This window comes from Gigantopelta aegis, chromosome 2 (assembly GCF_016097555.1).
Source record: "Gigantopelta aegis isolate Gae_Host chromosome 2, Gae_host_genome, whole genome shotgun sequence".
Lineage (NCBI taxonomy): Eukaryota > Metazoa > Mollusca > Gastropoda > Neomphalida > Peltospiridae > Gigantopelta > Gigantopelta aegis.
In genome coordinates, this window is record NC_054700.1 from 41,446,552 (window position 1) to 41,468,596 (window position 22,045).

The 22,045-nt window shown below is 37.9% G+C and overlaps 1 protein-coding gene across 1 annotated transcript in view; it reads left to right on the forward strand.

The window, feature by feature from the left end:
- Window positions 1–22,045, forward strand: part of LOC121388596 — a 37,915-nt gene that overhangs the window by 1,802 nt on the left and 14,068 nt on the right. The window contains exons 2-5 of the mRNA XM_041520002.1: window positions 5,320–5,447; window positions 13,116–13,329; window positions 15,438–15,461; window positions 18,361–18,651. Of these exons, the coding sequence (XP_041375936.1) occupies window positions 5,320–5,447; window positions 13,116–13,329; window positions 15,438–15,461; window positions 18,361–18,651 (657 nt within the window). The remainder of the gene's footprint in view (window positions 1–5,319; window positions 5,448–13,115; window positions 13,330–15,437; window positions 15,462–18,360; window positions 18,652–22,045) is intronic.

A 22,045-nucleotide genomic window follows, 5' to 3' on the forward strand; every position in this document is an offset into this window, starting at 1 on the left:
CAGAGGTTGGATTTGGAATAGAGGATGGGTATTGTACAGAGATTGGGTATTGAATAGAGGATGGGTATTGTACAGAGGTTGGGTTTTGAACAGAGGATGGGTATTGTACAGAGGTTGGGTTTTGAATAGAGGATGGGTATTGTACAGAGGTTGGGTTTGAATAGAGGGTGGATATTGTACAGAGGTTGGGTTTTGAATAGAGGATGGGTATTGTACAGAGGTTGGGGTTTTAATAGAGGGTGGGTATTGTACAGAGGTTGGGTTTTGAATAGGGGATGGGTATTGTACAGAGGTTGGGTTTTGAATAGAGGATAGGTATTGTACAGAGGTTGGGTTTTGAATAGGGTAAGGGTATTGTACAGAGGTTAGGTTTTGAATAGAGGGTGGGTATTGTACAGAGGTTGGGTTTTGAATAGAGGATGGGTATTGTACAGAGGTTAGGTTTTGAATAGAGGGTGGATATTGTACAGAGGTTGGGTTTTGAATAGATGGTGGGTATTGTACAGAGGTTGGGTTTTGAATAGAGGATGGGTATTGTACAGAGGTTGGGTTTTGAACAGGGGATGGGTATTGTACAGAGATTGGGTTTTGAATAGGAGATGGGTATTGTACAGAGGTTGGGTTTTGAATAGTGGATGGGTATTGTACAGAGGTTGGGTTTTGAATAGAGGATGGGTATTTTACAGAGGTTGGGTTTTGAATAGAGGATGGGTATTTTACAGAGGTTGGGTTTTGAATAGAGGATGGGTATTGTACAGAGATTGGGTATTGAATAGAGGATGGGTATTGTACAGAGGTTGGGTTTTGAACAGAGGATGGGTATTGTACAGAGGTTGGGTTTTGAATAGAGGATGGGTATTGTACAGAGGTTGGGTTTGAATAGAGGGTGGATATTGTACAGAGGTTGGGTTTTGAATAGAGGATGGGTATTGTACAGAGGTTGGGGTTTTAATAGAGGGTGGGTATTGTACAGAGGTTGGGTTTTGAATAGGGGATGGGTATTGTACAGAGGTTGGGTTTTGAATAGAGGATAGGTATTGTACAGAGGTTGGGTTTTGAATAGGGTAAGGGTATTGTACAGAGGTTAGGTTTTGAATAGAGGGTGGGTATTGTACAGAGGTTGGGTTTTGAATAGAGGATGGGTATTGTACAGAGGTTAGGTTTTGAATAGAGGGTGGATATTGTACAGAGGTTGGGTTTTGAATAGATGGTGGGTATTGTACAGAGGTTGGGTTTTGAATAGAGGATGGGTATTGTACAGAGGTTGGGTTTTGAACAGGGGATGGGTATTGTACAGAGATTGGGTTTTGAATAGGAGATGGGTATTGTACAGAGGTTGGGTTTTGAATAGTGGATGGGTATTGTACAGAGGTTGGGTTTTGAATAGAGGATGGGTATTTTACAGAGGTTGGGTTTTGAATAGGGGATTGGTATTGTACAGAGGTTGGGTTTTGAATAGATGATGGGTATTGTACAGAGGTTGGGTTTTGAATAGAGGGTGGGTATTGTACAGAGGTTGTGTTATGAATAGGGATGGGTATTGTACAGAGACTGGGTTTTGAATGGGGGATGGGTATTGTACGGAGGTTGGGTTTTGAATAGGGGATGGGTATTGTACAGAGGTTGGGTTTTGAATAGGGGATGGGTATTGTACAGAGGTTGAGTTTTGAATAGGGGATTGGTATTGTACAGAGGTTGGGTTTTGAATAGAGAATGGGTATTGTACAGATTTGGGTTTTGAATAGAGGGTGGGTATTGTACAGAGGTTGGGTTTTGATAAGAGGTGGGTATTGTACAGAGGTTGGGTTTGCATAGAGACTGGATCTTGAATAGAGGCTGGGACTTGAATTATATAGGTTTGGTTTTGTAAAGAGGCTGAGCTTTTTAACAGAGGTAGAGGCTTTGTTTTTGTTTTACAGATGATTGGTTTTGTATAGAGGTTGTATCTTGAATAGAGGTTGGATTTTGTGTAGAGGATGGGTCTTGAATAGAGGTCGCGTTTTGAATTGAGGCTGTCTTGAATAGAGGCTTGGTTTTGCATAGAGGCTTGGGGTTTTAATACAGTTTAGGTCTTGAATAGAGGTTTGGTTTTAAATAGAGGCTGGGTCTTGAATAGAGGTTTGGTTTTGCATAGAGGCTTGGGGTTTTAATAGAGGTAAGGTCTTGAATAGAGGTTTGGTTTTAAATAGAGGATGAGTCTTGAATAGAGGTTTGGTTTTGTATATAGGTTTGGTTTTGTATATAGGTTTGGTTTTGTATAGAGGCTGTGTTTTTAATAGAGGGCGGGTCTTGAATAGGGTTTAGGTTTTGAATAGATGTTGAGTCTTGATTTGAATAGAGGCCGGTTATTTTTTAACAGAGGTTGGGTCTTGAATAGAGCCTGGGTTTTTTAATAGAGGTTGTGTCTTGATTAGAGGCTGGTTTTTTAATAGAGGTTGGGTCTTGAAAAGAAGCTGGTTTTGAATAAAGGATACGTCTTAAATAAAGCTTGGATCTTGTACAGAAGAGGGGATTTTAAACAGAGCTGGTTGTTGAATTCAGGTTGCGTCTTCAATAGAGGTTAAGTCTCTTTTCGTGAAATCGTTTTTGAAATAAATGATCACTATAATCGAAGTAGAGGCCATAATGTCACTCTTTCATATTAACATAGCGTCGCGTACGTTACGCACACGACCACGAGTACGGTATACCCAGCATGTTGTCTGCATATATTTTACATTACCTTCGTGCGTGTCATAGGATAGATTATAGTGGCTGCGTTTGAGGGTTATCCTCGGCTTCTGTACCAGGATTTACGGTAAGCTGGTTTTCTGATGACCACAACAGACAATTATCAACTTGATAGCCTCCTTCGGGCGTAGACCAATGATTTCGAAACTTCATTGTGCAGGACTGTCTGTCACCTAAGATAGAAAAGGTCACCTTTGACTATTGCCACTTGTGAACAATTCAGTCGAGTACATGTTGGTAATAGGTCTAACAAGATCACACGGTAACGGGTTCAGAACTGACTATATAGATGCGACTAAACACCAAAGGGTCAGCTTGGAAAAGGCTTTTGCCACTTATGGACAATGCATGATAATATAGGTTAACAATATGTCTAACAAGATCACATAAGTGCCAGAAATTATCAATTGCGAGTGAAAGATATTGTTAACTACTTGCAACTTACAAAATAAAACTGACTTATTTAGGCGCCATCTCACAGAGAGGATAGTGCATACCTCGGCCTTTCAATTTTGATGCATCAGTTGTGGAACACTGGTTGGGACAAGAAATAGCCCAATGGGCCCACCTACTGGTATCGATCCTAGAGCGATCGCGCATCAAGCGATCGCTTTACCACTGGGCTACGTCCTTCCCCAAAACAGTTTCTCTCTTTCTTTTTTTCCTTCTTGTTTTATTTGTCTTTTTATCCCACTGCCCTCTTTCCTTTTTCTCCTTTGAATTCCATCTCATTTCTTCCCGATCTGGCAGCTGCTCCTATCTTTCAGCTTCTTTTGCTGTTCACCTCCACTTTGGCATTGTTAAGATGCCTCGAAAATTCAATGTCATATGATGCGCATCTAAATGAATTTTCAAAAACTGCTACAAGGTTTTGATGGATGTAATAAAAAAAAAATTCACCTACCACAAACACACAAAAGTCATTGAAATGAATTAATAAAATATAAAATATCGGTCAATATCGATCGATATCAAGAATGATTACGAACAATTTAGGTCTAGTTATACGAATTGTTGATTGGCGTTATTATAATATCAATTCGGCACCTGATAGAAAAGAAGACAGAGAAAATTTCGTTATTAGAATCCGTTACTATGGAAACATAATTTAAAAAACAAAAAGTGTCCATAAATATGCAACCATTCTCAATTATCTGACATAAAAAATGGATCTTTCTAGCATGGAAATAACTGGAATTCAATTTTGCCATTGCTGTTTCAGCGGATACTGGTCTAAAATACAGATTTAATCTGTTCTCCTTTCCTTTTTTATCGCTGCGTTTAAGTTGAAGTAAATGGCCGAGGTTTTTCCGATAATGGAATCATATTCTTCTATATACGTTTCATCGACCTCTTCGATATGGCGGGATATTAGCATTTACAAGTTGTCCCACTCTGAATTCATGGAGTCCACCTATCAAATATGAGAAGTATGGCCTTGCCAGTCGTTATGGATGTCAATAATCTGTAGATAGACCATTCAGTACATCTGAGTTTCATGGAATGACGGAAATGGTCTACAGAAGTTCCACTTGAGACGTGAAGATTATTTTTGCAGACGAGAGCGTGCTTCTCTGAAACGTAAGGTTCATTCGGCTTGGAATTAAGAGTTTTAGAGCTTGTTGAAATGTAAGGGTCAAAGGTGAGGTTCACCAGCAGGTTAAAATCGTCCAGAGGCGATGATGGTCGTTTGTGAAATGAGTTCATTGAAATATTATAGGAAATCATTGAGATTTTGGAACTGTCTATACGATAATCGAGAGATGGAGACCGTGCAATATTTGCGTTTTATTGAGAAGTTAGGTATGATGGTGGTAGACACAGTTAAGTCCAATTAATGAGGTTTTGAAATATGATGTTCTGGAAGACTGCACATAACTTTCAATACTGCCACGCCTGCTATTGGTCAAATATCCGAGAATACATTTTGGTCATACACTTTTGTTTCATCTGTACCCTGTTTTACAAAGCGATCTTAAGGCCAAGGTCATCTTAAGTGCATATTTATCTTATACACTGAAGGTGATCGTAGCGCTAAAATCGCTTTGTAAAAAGGGGCCTTTGCTAATAATTTCGTATGATTTGATTTGACTAGTATGAGTCTATAATCTATTATTGTTATTGATATGTGTGCGTAAAATTCAGATGACAATTATTGTGTGGAACTAGTGTAGTCAAAAATACTTCGTGTTATATCTGAGAATAACAACATACTCCTTCCACCATTTTGTCTGATTTGTTTTAGGGGTAAGGGCATTTTAGTATTTATATTTAAGGTGCATAATATATGTCGATTGAAATGTTCTATGTTGAACCTTTAGCCTAGTTTATTAGTGTTATCGTCTTTGATATTTCATTTAGTGTTATACATAGAAAATACTACAAGACTGGCCGTTAGATACCTTTTATCTTACGAGTTGTTTTAAAACGTACCTACCGAGCGAACGTTTTTGAACAAGTAGTTCAGAGATAGGGCCTATTATTTTAACCAATACTGTGATGGATATTATATGATGGAAAAACATTATTTTGTTATTTGCAATGTGCAAATGCAATTCTTATTTATACGTTATGTTGTTGTCCTTTCAGTTGGCAAGACTAACCCGGAAATACGGGTCATAGAACCAGAGTTTAACCCAGTGCCCGACGTCCTAAGCTACTACAGCGGAGACACAGCCCGACTCTTCTGTTCGGTCAGCAATTTAGGAGAAAGAACAGTGAGTGTCAAGTAGTGTTTATAACATAAATACAGGACGGAACTTAACGGGGACAAGTAGGCCCCCCCCCCCCCCCCCCCCCCCCCCACTAAAAGTGTCCATCCCCAAGTCCATCCCCACTTGCACCTACATTTTAAACGGCATTGGTATTCGATGTAAAAAAAATAATAATAAAATTGTGTATATATATATATACATGTATATATATGTCCACACCCCATCGAAATGTCCATCAGCCACATTTCTATCCCCACCCCAAACCATTTCTCAATCTTCATCCTGATCACCACACCACTGATACAGGGGTAAAGCGCTCTCTTGATGCGTTGTCGGTTTGGGATCGATCCCCGCCAGCGGGCCCATTGGTCTATTTCTCGCTCCAGCCAGTGCACCACGACTGGTACATCAAAGGCCGTGGTATGTGCTATCCTGTCTATGGGATGGTGTGTATAAAAGATCCCTTGCTGCTAATCGAAAAGAGTAGCCCATGAAGTGGCGACAGCGGGTTTCCTGCCTCAGTATCTGTATGGTCCTTAACCCTTAATAAAATGTGTTGAGTGCGTCGTTAAATAAACAGTTTCCTTCCACTGAGGCATTTACCTTAGTCTGACACCCAATAGCCGATGTATTATTCGTGATGTGTTGTTAAACATTTACCTTAGTCTGACACCCAATAGCCGATGTATTATTCGTGATGTGTTGTTAAACATTTACCTTAGTCTGACACCCAATAGCCGATGTATTATTCGTGATGTGTTGTTAAACATTTACCTTAGTCTGACACCCAGTAGCCGATGTATTATTCGTGATGTGTTGTTAAACATTTACCTTAGTCTGACACCCAATAGCCGATGTATTATTCGTGATGTGTTGTTAAACATTTACCTTAGTCTGACACCCAATAGCCGATGTATTATTCGTGATGTGTTGTTAAACATTTACCTTAGTCTGACACCCAATAGCCGATGTATTATTCGTGATGTGTTGTTAAACATTTACCTTAGTCTGACACCCAGTAGCCGATGTATTATTCGTGATGTGTTGTTAAACATTTACCTTAGTCTGACACCCAATAGCCGATGTATTATTCGTGATGTGTTGTTAAACATTTACCTTAGTCTGACACCCAATAGCCGATGTATTATTCGTGATGTGTTGTTAAACATTCATTCATGCACTCATTCTATCTTCATCCCTATATCTTTCTCCATCCCTATCCCTATCTCTATCCCAAATCCCATTCCCATCTATATTGCCACACATCTGCATTTTCACTTACATCTTTATCCCTATGACTCCCCAATCCCTCCACTATCTACAACTTTGGTATTCCACAATCATTTATCATATTCTTGTTAGATCTTTGTGTCTTATCGCCTGCTATTCCTATCTCCATTTCTAAATCTCTTCTCATCCTCCACATTATTTCCATCTCGTCTATATATCCCCATTCACGTCTCTCCATATTCATTTATATTTCCATCGTCCTACTCATCTTTATCTACATTCATACCCTCAATTGTCCACAATCTACGACATTAATATTCCACGCAAATTTTCATATTCTTCTTAGATAGCTCTTATCTTATCACCGCCATCTCTTTGGTCCGGGTTGGTCCGCCATGTGGCAGTAGTGTTTTACTGACATAAGTCCATTCATCACCACGCAAAACAACATTTAACATGGCAGTGTTTTCTATCATCCTTTATTCGTGTGTTAACTGAGTTTCGTCATTTCCAGAAAAAGATTGATAGCTCAATGCTTGAAATAAAATCGTTGATAAGATAGTCACGTTACAGACTTTTACCAGGGTGTATGTTGTCTGTTAACAACAGTTACTGTAGATTCCTCTTTGAACTGACAAAAGTTAGAATATTATTGCTTGATGGTAACTATAAAAAGTAGACAGCTGTGTTTGATATACGATGATACGCTTCATTAATCAGTTGCCAACGTGCGGTGCATATGTGACAACAATACGAGATCGAGATATTCAGCGGCTTATAAAAATTTCCTTTTAGAAAAAAAAGAACGAAAATAGTTTGATTTATTTGTTTTAAAGTGACACCCCTCACATTTTAGGAGGGTATTCTTGGGAATTAGGTCCTCCCCCATTTTTAATCCAGTAAACGTTGGTATTGATAGAAACACCCGGTTAAAGTTACGACACCACTAGAGCACATTGATTTATTTATTTTCCATTAGTTGTGAGGGATATTTTATATGCACCATCCAACATATAGGATAGCACATACCAAGGCCTTTGTTATATCAGTCGTGGTACACTGGTTGGAACAAGAAACAGCCCAATGTGCCACCAACGGGAATCGATCCCAGACCACTGGGCTACATCCCGCCGGGCGGGGCGGGATGCAACTCAGTGGTAGAATGGTCGCCCTGATAAACTTGTTTTTGTTCCACCGACCAAACCAGTGATCCACAACTGGTACATCAAAGGCCGTGGTATGTACTGTCTTGTTTATAGGAAAATGCATATAAAAGATCCTTTGCTGCTTTTGTTTTCGGTGGGAGAACACTGTGTGGCGGTAGTGGATTTCTTTTCTCGACCAAGCGTCAAAAAACCCGATAAAACATGTATTAGACATCATATTACAATCGCCTGCGGCTAATAGGTATAAAATAGACAATGATACATAAACAGAAATATATACATGCGTGATTGTGTAGTTTTTTAGGACGGACATTCAAATGAGTTGAGAACGTAAATATGTTGCCTGTTTGAGATATTTACCAGGATTGTATAGTTCGAATGAATGAATGAATGAATGAATGAATATTTAACGACACCCCAGCACGAAAAATACATCGGCTATTGGGTGTCAAACTATGGTAAACTGAATGAATGAATGAATGTTTAACGACACCCCAGCACGAAAAATACATCGGCTATTGGGTGTCAAACTATGGTAAACTGAATGAATGAATGAATGTTTAACGACACCCCAGCACGAAAAATACATCGGCTATTGGGTGTCAAACTATGGTAATGTGTATAGTTCGTTTTTGTTTTGAACAGAATGAACGAATGAATGTTTAACGACATCCCAGGACAAAAAAATAGATCGGCTATTGGGTATCAAACTATGGTAATTGTTTTGAACAGATAACAATTGTACAATTCTATACGCCTGTGATTTGACCCAATAATCGTTCTTGACATAACAAGATCGTATCAAAATAAAGTGATATTCGTCTTCGTCTCCATTGCACAATTGACATGTTATTAACTTCTCATGGTCTTTTTGTGTGAAACTGGCACATATAACCAAAAGCCTTCCGAATATTTGTACATTTTGCAAGTTATTGAAAATGAATACCATTTTGTGTTAATATGTCCAATGTATCGTGATTTAAGGATGCGCCATTGGCCCAAAATATACAATAGATGGCAAAATATGCAAACATTCTACCAAATATTTTCTTCCAATAATTAGATAATTACAATAAATGTAGCTAGGTTTATACATTGTGCCATGCTTAAACGTCAAACGATTTTATATAAATGTCTTACCTGTTTTTCCACCCAATCATTGCCAGTTCTAGCTTACCAGTAATGTCTTCACTGATTTGGTATTGTTATGTATTGTATTGTATTGTATTTTGTATTGTATATATATTTTTTATTGTTATTATTATTATTATTATTATTATTATTATTATTGTTTATTGATTTATTTTAAATTATTATTACTTTTTTTTTTTAATTTGTGTTCTTTGTTTTGTGATGTTTAATTCCACAGCCAACTCATTATTGAGATTTATTTATACTTTGCTGTAAGTGTTTTGTAATACTTATATTATTATATTATATTATGTTTTGTAATACTTATATTACTTAGTGCAATAAACTATTATATATATATAATCTTCAAAAAGAGTAGGGGAACCTGAAATATTAATGTTAATATCAACTATTAGACATACGTTTTGACCACAGACATCCAAGTAAAGAACGTTCAGGTCTGTTAATCAACACACTGAAACACATTCTACAGTTTGCACGTGCATCACGCAGTTGCCCTGAACACGTGCGTGGGGTGTCATTCTCGATTTTGACAATTTCCAGAAAGGTCCATTAATCACTGTGGAACATTATTTCTGTCAATCTTTTTCATTTTGCTGATCATACAGTTGTTATTGTTTTGTTTTAGTCATTTTTATTGTCTGAATTTGCGATTTACTGATAAATAATTCCATTTTATAATTACTGTTTTGTAATAGGTGTTTGGATTGATTATAATGCTATCACGTGATCTAAAAAACCAACATTCATTCTTCCATGAACGTCAAAAACTGCACTTTTTCGGTAAACAAATAAAAACAGAATGTTATTACCGGAACTACTTTTTATCAATTATGTCAACAACGGAATCCCCGAGGATTCCATCGTTTGTATTTTTATACCAATATCGTCTGCACTGTGAGTGACAGTGACAATTCAGGCTTTAAACGACTCCGGTTTTGAACTGAGACACGTAATGTATTGACAGCCACAAAAACGAAGCTTCTATTAGAAGTTATAGCAAAGAATGCTCAACAAATCAACAGACAGACATGAGCGCATTTGACAAAAACACAAAATCGACAACTTACATGCGCGAAAACACATACGCCTTCGTGCACAGTTACGCGATCTGTCCTTTCCGAGAATATCACACAATCACAAACTTCCTCTAAAATTCACACACACAGTAACACTGAAATCACTTTATCCCTTTCAAGTCAGTCTTCACATTCACTTTTCACTAATTCAACTTTTGACAACTGCAATTTTAATATAGTAATTGATAGATCTTCTAAATAATTTGACGCTCTGCTCTCCCTTATGTTATTTCAAAATTCTTACTCTAACCGCTTTACAACAAATCTTCAATTTAAGTATATAGATCGTTCAATTTTTAACTGATTATCGTTTGATATTTTTAAGAAGAAAAAACTGTTTGCGTTATCAGTTGATGTTCAGTTATTTTAAATTTTATAACTTTTTATCCACATTTGATTCAGAAAATTTATTAAAACCTTATGTAAATCATTATAATGAATCGGAGATTTGACGGGAAAAAAACGAATGTAACTTTCTTAGGGAATTCCCTTATTTGTGTATTGATACAGTTGTAAATCATATTGGAATAGAGTTCGATTGGGTTTTTTAATATAGTTTTGTATAATGGCAATATTAACGCATTTGGAATTATAAGAATTGAACGTTATATTTTTTACGTTTAATTCTTTAAAAAAACCGTCAACTTTCAAATTTCAGTTCTGATCCCAATCATCCTTCAAGATCTTTGGTGGTCATAAAACCTTCTGTAATACTGAACTACCGGTTGTAATGTTTGCCCAATTAATTCACTATTATCATATAACCATTTCCCACAGCTAATATATCTTACAATTTTGGCAATTGTAAATTCTTATTAGAGTTTCCGTACTTTTTTTTGAAGAATATATATATATATATATATATATATATATATATATATATATACTCTGATCTTTCTTTGCCGTAATATCTCCCTTGTTCAGTTAGCAACTGATGGGAAGAAACACAACATTTGTAATTAGGAGTTGATATTCTACGGTAATATTGTTCACAAAACGTGTCTGTCAACTGTTTATTATTACATATATGATATTTAGGAGATTTATCTATTATAGCATCTTTCTATTGAATAAACTGATGAGTTAAACGTATTTTAAAACATAATGTATTATAACATGTTTAACATGTGTTCAGGTGTTGTTAAATTAACATTAGTTTTCTTTCCTTTGATACTTTTCACGGCGGAAATGTCGCTTTCAAGAGTGACAAAAACTCCTCTGAAATCTAATATACAAACTTCCGTTTGTTTAAAGAATTGATGAACTGGGTAATTTATTACTGCAAGAACTACGGTCTTTATTAGGAATCAAAATATTTTTTAAAAATTATAATCTATCGAAGACTTGTTAGAAGTAATCAATCCATGCAAGTTTCTTTTTATCTGTGAGCTTTTGGAGAGGGAGAAAAAAAACTAGGCTACTGCAGGAAAATTAAAACTTTAAATATTTACCAACCTTTTTTTTTATCTAGTTTTTCGGTTTTTACTCGATTTTAATAGAAATGGACACCAAAAGCAATATTTATAAAAGACACGGCTAAAAACAACGAAAGTCCTGAAAACATATCACGAACAAAGACAAATAGTTTGAATTGTTTCATCGGATTGAATTACGGCAACATAATCTTCTTCGTCCTTCATCATTTGATTATTTCTTTTTCTCGCCCGAAACAAATTTAATCTCCCGAAATAAGATCCCCTTGTAGACGTGGCCACTAACTTAATAATGAAGGAGAGGCCCGAAAGGCGCAACTTCCGCACAGAAAACGGTGTAGTGGATCGGTTCCAATGCACACTTTATAGAACGTAATTCCACTGGTTGCCGCGCTCGAGTGCGTTTCTGCTTCATCGCCATAAGGTTGTAATCTTGTAGAAATTTGCTTTTACCTGAAGGGTTTTCAGTCTATCAAAAGCACACACATCTTCTTCTTCTTTCTTTCTTAAAAGTCTATAGCAGTAAAATAAAGAACCTTAATACCATCAAAGAATGAATCTTCTTTTAAAGAATTAGGAGCAAGCTTAATGATGCTGTGTGTGGGGGTTTTTTTTTAGTGGGTACACATATTTCTTAGATTTTCATTTCTTTTTTTTTCTTTTTTTTTTTTTGGGGGGGGGTCTCTCTTTGCGGTTGGAGAACTGCGAAAGAGACGTTGGCGTAGCGAGGATTTTATACTGGTGGGGGGAAACCCATATTGGGGGAGGGGAGCAACCACACTATAAGTTGCGTGATGGTGCGACAGGTAAATGTAAAAGGTGGTGCTCTTCTACTCCCAACCCACCCAACCCCACACCCGACCCCAGGTTACGCTAGTGAAAAAAAGTACCGTTATATTTATTTTAAACATCTACCACCACCACCACCACCCCATCTCCTTTTCTCCGTCTCTTTCTTGCAATAATTACATTCCAAGCGAAATCGAAGATAATTTAATATATCTTGAATTACGAATTTCGAGACGGTCAAAAACACCTCTTGCAGTTTATTTTAAATTATAATCTAATTTGGTATAAGCCTTAAGACTGTCTGAAATTTTAATGAGAAATGTTAGAAAAAAGAAAGTCATACGGTAACATGGACTCAAGTCAGATTACTATTGTTGTCGGGATAGGCTAAACCATTTTCTTCAAAGACAGACCAAGCATATGTTCTCCAACAGTAAGATCACATACACAATTCCTGGAGGTCGAGTGGGCGGGGGGGGGGGGGGGGGGTAGGTGAATGGCGGTTGCGGGTTATGGCCGATAACGAGTGATATTACGGCGTGAGGGCAAGTTTGAAAGATAATGTTCATTCGAGAAATTCTCGCAGAGATATTCATGATTTTATATTTTTGTTTCAGGATGGTGGCTTTTTTCTTCTTCTTTCTTTTTTCTTCTTCCTATTTCTTTTTTTATATATATAGAATGGATTGTTTCGTGTAATTTTAAATTGATTTTCATGCATATATCCAATGTCCCCTGATTCTTTTTGTACTCCCCTTCCCTTGCGTTAGACTAGATACGGTCCTGTTCTGTTCTAGTCTGTTCTTTCTTTGTTCTCTGCAGATTGTTTGGCGGAAAATGCCGAACCCTAGTCCGCTAACAATCGGAACGACGGTTTGGATTGACGACAAAAGATTGTCTATTGACAGAGTCTACCAAACTCAACAGTGGAATTTGGTCATTCGTGACGTCACGAGAGAGGATGCCGGGAAATACGAATGTCAAATTAGCATGATCAAAAGAAAACTACGACAATATATTTTATTAAAAGTTAAAGGTAAGTAATAAGAGTAGAATTTTGTTATTTAACCTTTATTATGTATATATAAATTTACTTAATTCAATTTTCATAAGGGATCACTACTTTAACTGCTGTCACGAAAAGAAAACGGCTGCAGAGAGAGAGAGAGAGAGAGAGAGAGAGAGAGAGAGAGAGAGAGAGAGAGAGAGAGAGAGATATACTCACACGGACACACGCAGAGAGAGAGAGAGAGAGAGAGAGTAACTCACACGGACACACACACACATTCACACAGTCAAACACACACACACACACACACACATACACACACACACACACAGACACAGACACACACAGAGACACACAAACACACACACAGAAACACACACGCTCACACAAACACACAAAAACACACACACAGACACACACACACACACACACACACACACACACACACACACACACACACACACACAACACACACACTCTCTCACACACAAACACACGCACAGAGACACACAGATACACATACTTACACACACACAGACACACACATACTTAAACACGTACACACTTACACTCACTCACACACACACTCACACACAGACATACACACGCACACACAAACACAGACACACACACACACACACACACACACACACACTCAAACAGACACACACTCACACACACACAAACACACACACACACACATACACACAAACACACACACACACAGACACACACACTCACACACACAGACACACACACACTCAAACACATACAGACACACACACAGACACAGGCAGACAGACAGACACACACACACAGACACACACAAAACACACACACACAGACACACACTCACACACACACAGACACACACACACAGACACACACTCACACACAGGCAGACAGACAGACACACACATACTTACAAACTGTCTACTCGCTCTCCTCCGCTGTGCGTTATATAGTCAGATCTCCTCGGGAGTGGCTTTCCTCCTATAGGCCATAGAAAAACAACGGCTATTTTGCCAAATGTCTTTACGACTCTAAATTGTGAAGAGATACTGTCTTGATCGTGCATAACGGTTTTGTTGTTCACGGCCCCGTTCCACGAAGTGATCTTAACGCTAAGATCACTTTAAGTGCATAACTACCTTTTACACTTAAGGTGATCTTAGCGCTAAGATCGCTTCGTGGAACGGGCCCCAGATTGGTTAATTTTTAGTGGAAAAAAAATCATTGCCACCATATATGTTACACTTACTGTCGATGGTTGCTAAGGGTTGTTTGCACTTTCTTGTGACGGTTATGTCATGACTTTTGATAAACCAGACGTGGAACAAAAACGAGAAACAATCCATTGAAGAATTTTAAAAGCACAACTACCTGTTTTGTACGTTTGTATCATGTATCGAAATGTTAGATTAGAATACATGTTTAACGACACCCCAGCACTAAAAATACATCGGCTATTGGGTGTCAAACTATGGTATAGGCAAAACTTAAGTGATGTTCAACATCAATATAAAAATTCAACAGTTAAATAAAAAACACAAGGTAAAAGACTGTGTAAAAATAATAATATCATAGATAGATAAAATTAAAATTTAGAATAAAAGTCAGTATCTCGAAGAAATTGCAGTAAAAGATCTGGATGGAATCGAACGGATTCTAACACATTTCTTAGACCAAATATATTTTTTCTAGTTTCTTTAAGATGATTGTAACGAAATATTTACTACTGTGACAAAGAGTCCATGGAAAATATTTTAAAGTGTCTGGGGGGGAGAGGGAGGGTACTGTCACTTCGATAGTTTGGGGTTGAAAATACATGTATTTGAGGGCCTAAACCAGTTAAATGTTTAACTGAATTAAAATACGTCAGTTTTATACTTCTGAGCACAGTAACGGGAAAAGGTTCGGGGTCATGGCCCCTGCGCCCCACCCCTGTTCCGCAGCCCCTGTAACAACCATCGATTGTTATCGATGTCATTTCTTTAATTGATGCAAAAGTACGACGAAGTTTCCTAGTTAAATTGTTATTTTTAGGTTGTGGCATTTCACAATCTTTTGATTTCCGTGTATTCTGATACGGTCACGTGGAAATTGCTAATAACGTTGTACATTTTGTTTTTCAGATGATCCAGTAAAGCGGAATCCAGGTAATAATTCTAATAATTCTTCATACTATCGTAGATCAAAATTTTAACTGTCAGCTGTAAATAAACCTTCGCTTACGTTTTGGGATATAACCTAACTTTTCTCCCTCCCGTCCCAGGGTTGGTCACTGGCGATGTCAGAGGCCCAACCAGGGATGGGCGTGCCTGGACCATATGGATAGGGGCACGTTAACAGAGTTCCCGTTCCCGTTCCTAACTTATCTTAATTGTGGCCTAAGAGTAACAACAGTAAGTCGTGATTTTGCGAAGAATTACGGTAACTGTAAGGGCCTCGCTACACGATACGAGTGTTTCTCACACGAGAAAAGCCGATTGCACGGCAACAGATACACATTTAAGGCGAGGCTACACGATACGAGTGTTTCTTACACGAGAATAGCCGTTTGCACGGCAACAGATAAAACATTAAGGCGAGGCTACATGATACGAGTACCTCGAATGAGAACCTCGTACGAGAATAGCTGCGGTAATAGCCGATTGACAAGACAAACATTACGATTTATGCAATTGGTTATTATCGTGGCTATTGTCGTACGATGCTCTCATGTCGTGTGATGTCGCCCTAATCGTAATGTTGGTCTTGGTACAATCGGCTATTCTTGTGGCTATTCTCGAAGACTCGTATCGTGTGACGTCGCCTTAAGACGTAACAATATAACATGTTCGGCTATTGGAGCTTTTTTCTTCTGTTTCTTTTTTACCGTTAAGGTACTCATTACTTACAGCTTTTTAATTAAACTATCAGTTTTGACAAAATCAATGTGTTTCCGGTCGTCCTGGCCTAGTGCTTAGAAAACTGTTAGAGTCTAGACTTAAGTCTTTAATAACGTCTTGTGACTTTTAACGTCAAGACAGCGCCATACAAATTACATGTGGGTGAGGTCATTACAACGTTGATTCTAGACTCTAAAGCCTACCGCACACGAGAGCTATCAGCGGAGCAAAAAGTTACTTGAGATTTTTTGCTCAGCTAATAGCTCTCGTGCGCGGACAATTTTGCTGAGTTTTTCGTCTCTCGTGGTCGTAAGGAAAATATCTATAGTGTTTGATATTTTTGGCCACGCATGGCAAAAATCTCACCGTGTGCGGGCTACGTGAGCTATCAGCTGAGCTGAATTTACTAACTGACCAATAGAAACACGAACATTGCATTAAAGTGACGTCATCGCTACAGTTGTAAGCAAAGTAGCTCAGCACTTAGCTCATCGTGTGCGGTGAAATTGTTCAGAGCCATCAGCTCAGCTAAAAGTCTCAAGTAACTTTTTGCTCAGCTGATAGCTCTCGTCTGCGGTAGGCTTAAGATTTTATAAACACGGAATGAATGAATGAATGAATGAATGTTTAACGACACCCCAGCACGAAAAATACATCGGCTATTGGGTGTCAAACTATGGTAATGGAAACAAATAAGGTGATGATCAACATCAACAGAAAAATTCAAGATATAAATAAAAACAGTGTAAAGAACTGTGCAAAAATACAAATACAAATATCACAGATAGATACTGACTTTTACTCTAAACTTCAATTTGTGCTGTATTCTCAAAGAGAATGTTACACCCCTGCACCACGGTGAGGTTACAGCACGCGCAGGGGTTATAAACACGGTGTCAGAAACATATTGTTTGAAGTTGTAGCAACTCAATGATTTTATGCGATACGAAACAAAAGGTACACACTTTGGACACTGATATTCTAAACAAGACATTTATTCAATATGTTATAAATGATCCCTTGCTGCTAATGACAAAACAATGTAGCGGTTTTTTTCTGAAGACCACGGGCCGAATTTACACAGCCTGTTTTAGACTTACACGCTTGTAGCTACATACATTTACAATGCTTAAACATCTGCGTTTAAAGGGACATTCCTGAGTTTGCTGCATTGTAAGATGTTTCCGACTAATAAAATATTTCTACGATTAAACTTACATATTAAATATATTTTCTAGTTTAGAATATCAGTGTCTGTATATTCAATGTGTTTCTGGTCGTCGTAATATTCGTAAGAAGTCCAAACTGGATTTTGTCTTCAAATAATTTCGTACGTACGAAAAAACAATATTTTAGGAAATAAAATGAAATTTAACCTAGTGCAAATATTAGAACCATCACAAACACATTTAATATACAGCCACTTATATTTTATGCAGAAAAATTTATTTGATATGTAATTACAATCGTTAAAAAGGCTCCGTTAATCAATAACATCTTAAAAAGTGAAGCAAACTCAGGAATGTCCCTTTAAAAAAAAACAGGCTTCGTAAATGCGGACCTACATGTCGGAATTACCAAGTGTCTAACATCCATGATCCAACAGCCGATTACGAATCAATCTATGTGCTCCAGTGGTGTCGTTAAACAAAAACAAAAGTCGTTAAAACACTCTTTTAGCTACTTACTATGGCAGCAAAAGCAGGCCAGTATCTTAAACAGATCTTCTGTGGTGTGTAATCTTCTCTCTGTCTCGGGCGACGTCACTGGTTTAATCAAAAGGCGTGCCATTTTTAGACATGCTTGAACCCTTATGGGAAACAGTCATGACAAAACTATTTCATTTAATTTGATATGGTCAACCTCTGGAATTAAGAAAATGTCCAGGGCAAAAAAACAAAACAATGCCGTGGGAAAAAACATTCGCATATAATCCACAGCAAACGAAAGTGCCGTGGAAATTTAAAAACACCACGGCAATGCCCACGGCATTGCCGATTGCCGTTGGCAACTGCAGGGGTTGTATGGTATGTCGGTGTGTTGGAAGCGCAGCTTCTGTTGTAATGATGTTTGTGAAGTTGTCAAAACATCCACCATTGTTTTTCCTTAACTTTATATTCCAGCCTTTATTGCCATTCTTCAGAGTTCTTTTCCGTTTCCATTTCAGATTTACATATAACTGGGACGTCGTTAGTAGAAAATGGCGGTGTGGTTAGACTATACTGTAACGCCAGTTTCGCCGGCGTTAGGACGTTTCGGTTGGAGTGGTTTAAAGACGGGGACGTGATCATAGCAGACGGGTTTCGAATATCAATAAGCCCCTTCGGTGAACCCCTCAATTCGAGGAAAAGTAGTTTGTTACAGATTCACAGAGCAAACGTTGACGACTCAGGGATTTATTTGTGTCGATCCAAGCCCTACAATAAAATGACATCTGTGCAAGTCCATGTGATGAATGGTAAGATGATTTATAACATGATGTGATCACTTGTAACATGATTTGATGAATGGTAAGACTGGCAACATGATCCAGTGAATGGTAAAATTGTAGCACACAATGTGGCGCATGTTAAGATATATATAATAAAAGATGTGATGGATGGTAAGATGATTTATAACATGATGTGATCACTTGTAACATGATTTGATGAATGGTAAGACTTGCAACATGATCCAGTGAATGGTAAAATTGTAGTACACAATGTGGCGCATGTTAAGATATGTATAATAAAATATATGATGAATGGTAAGATATTTATAACATGATGTGATCATTCGTAAAATGATTTTATGGATGGTAAGATATTTATAACATAATCCAATGAATAGTAAAAAACAATTGTTATACAATATGGTGGATGATAAGATGTATAAATAATGTGATGGATGGTAAGATATTTGTGACATAATGTGGTGACTCGTAACATGATGTGATCAATGGTAAACTTTAATAACGACGTAATATGGTGAATGGTATGGTGTTCATAACAAGGTGTGATGAATGGTACGACGTCAACAGTATGTGATAGGAGGACAGTTAAAGCTTTTTATAGCATGGTATGATGAATGCTAACATGATGTTGTGAATGGTACTGTGTGATATGACGAGTAGTAAAATTTTTATAATGTGGTATGATGAGTGCTCAGATGTTTCTATGAATGGTACTATGTGATATGACCAGTAGTAACAGTTTTATAATATGGTATTGTGAGAGATGTTGTGAATGGCAATATGCGATATGACGAGTAGTAACATTTTTTATAACGTGGTACTACTCCCATGGGCCAAAACTGTTGAAAAACAAAACATTAAGTTTACTTTAAAACCGCCATAGTTTCGACCACTGAAGGTTTGCTTCTTTTTTTTTTCTTTTTTTGGCTTAAATTTAAATAATGTTCTGATTATGGGAATGGGGGTGGGAGGTATTTAGGGGGGTTGTTCTTGAAAACGTTTTATTTATTTATTTATTTATTTATTAAAAGGGGTTCCATTTTCAAGCATATTATAAAACTGGCCATCAAGCTTTCTTTACCACTGTTGCTGTGTTGTTCACTTCGCCAATATTTTGTCTCAGGGCGTCCGTTGCGATACCACTTCAGTTAAATAGCGTTTAGCCGTCATTAACATGCACACTGTCCGCTTTTCTTCTAATCTTGACGCTCGCAGACATCTCCCTGTCTTAGTCACCACGTCTTGCACCGCTGGCTCTGTTGCCATGACCATTAGTTTGTGCGCATTGTCAGTTTCGCCGGAAGCAGACTGTTTCCGCCAATACTCGTTCTAGTCTCGCGCGTGTTAAACTCGGATGGGTCCGGAATATTAATACGCACTCGGGGCGTTCCCTGGGGACCGAACTAGTAACGACGGATTTAGGTCCACGTCTTGTATCATTTGTTCGGTCCAGACTTGTTAAAGATCTATTCAGTATTGTCATAAAAGTACTGGAAATCCGATTGCCTTTGAATTAAAGCTGTATTGTCGGGGATGCAAAGTGCATTGTTTTGCTGTTTATTTGCGATAAATAACCATAAATTAAAGGGGCTACTTCAACTTGATATTTCTTAGGAAGATTACCATATAAATAATACGTGTTAGTGCGCTTGTGAATACTGTATGTGACCTTTTTAAATGTTGCATCCTCTTCCTGAACACCGTATCTTTAGAAACGTCCTGCATCCGTTCTCGTAATAGTAAACCAATGCTCCACTAACGGTATATAAAGCCATGGTATGTTAGATATCTCGTCTGCGGAGAAGTGCCTATAAACGACCCCATGCTACTAACGAAAACATGTTTCTATTGAAGACTACATGTCACAAGTACCAAATATTCAACATCGACTATATGACAAATTAATCAGTGTGCTCTGGTGGGGTCGTTAAGCAAAACAAACTTTAACTTTGTATAGTATTTTTGCTATGGTTAAAAATACAAACAGCAAGAAACTAATGGTTCAGCAACAAATTCAGCCTATGGTTCAGCAACATATGACATTGTCAGTTGATGTGAAATGATCGCTACCATTACATAAAAACACCCCATGTACCCTCCATGTACCCTCCATGCACCCTCTATATGGAAAGCTTTGATAGTTATTGGCCCGTTTGACAGTTGTTGGACATTCTATATAATGTTTTTACCAGGTATATTATTTATATTGTGATAAATATTGCGTACAAAGATGAATTCTAAAAATTCAACGGCAGTGGAAGCCGCAATCTTTGTTACCGGTACTTAACATAGTGCCCGTGTATTTGGCCTCGGCTAAGAGGGCTGGATATCTACACGGCGATCTGGGGTTTTTCTCTCTCTCTCTCTCTCTCTCTCTCTCTCTCTCTCTCTCTCTCTCTCTCTCTCTCTCTCTCTCTCTCTCTCTCTCTCTCTCTCTCTCTCTCTCTCTCTCTCTCTCTCTCTCTTGGGTTTTTTTGGGGGGGTTGGGGGGTGGGGGGGGGGGGGATTGCATGTCCATCACACCTCATCCAAACGTTCGCGTATAATAATAATAATAATAATACACAAATAAAAATGTTTTAGACAAATTCAGCAACTAATGAAAGGAACAGCTATTTGTGCGTTAACCGTAACGTTATCATCGTCTTGTTTTCCCCCTTCTTTCTGCTAGTTAACCAACCAAAAACCAATTCTAGATATAATTCGATTACGTCCTAATCGAAACTAAACGATAGCCAATCAGAAATTAGGTTTTTGTGGTTAATACAATCATTTCGTCAATCGCAGTAGGCCCCTTCAGCCTCGAATCCAGTCAGATGGTAAATTACAGTGACGAGGTTAAATTAGTGGGAACGTCTGCGTCTGTTTACCCGAATTACGGGATAAAAGACAACCCACAGTGTTTTACACGCCATTGCTGGTTTACAACATTACGTTTGCGTCTGCAATATCTCAGATTGCTGCACCGCGCAGTTTAGGTTGTACTATATCAAATAAAATCCCATAGGCAACAATGTTAACCTATGTGAACAATCAAACTCAAATTTTGATCCAGCCGGATGTTATTTGGTTTAGCGCTACCTTTAAGTATGGCGATAATTAGGGTCTCGTACCACAGTTTTTATCTGTTTTAGATTTTATTGTAAATATGTACGATTTTTTCCATGCTGATAATTAAAAATCTGGACTTCATTCTGGATACTACAGGCGTAGGAATAGGGGGTGGGGGCAGGGAGCTCTGACCCTCGCCGTTGAAAGGTGAAGTAACATATTACTGCCCCCTTGAGTCACTAGCATCTTCGGACGTCTATAGATACTGTACACCTATGTTACATTATCCAAAGTGTATTAAAGGACAGACCATACTAATATGTATTCAAATAAACTTTAAAACTCCAAA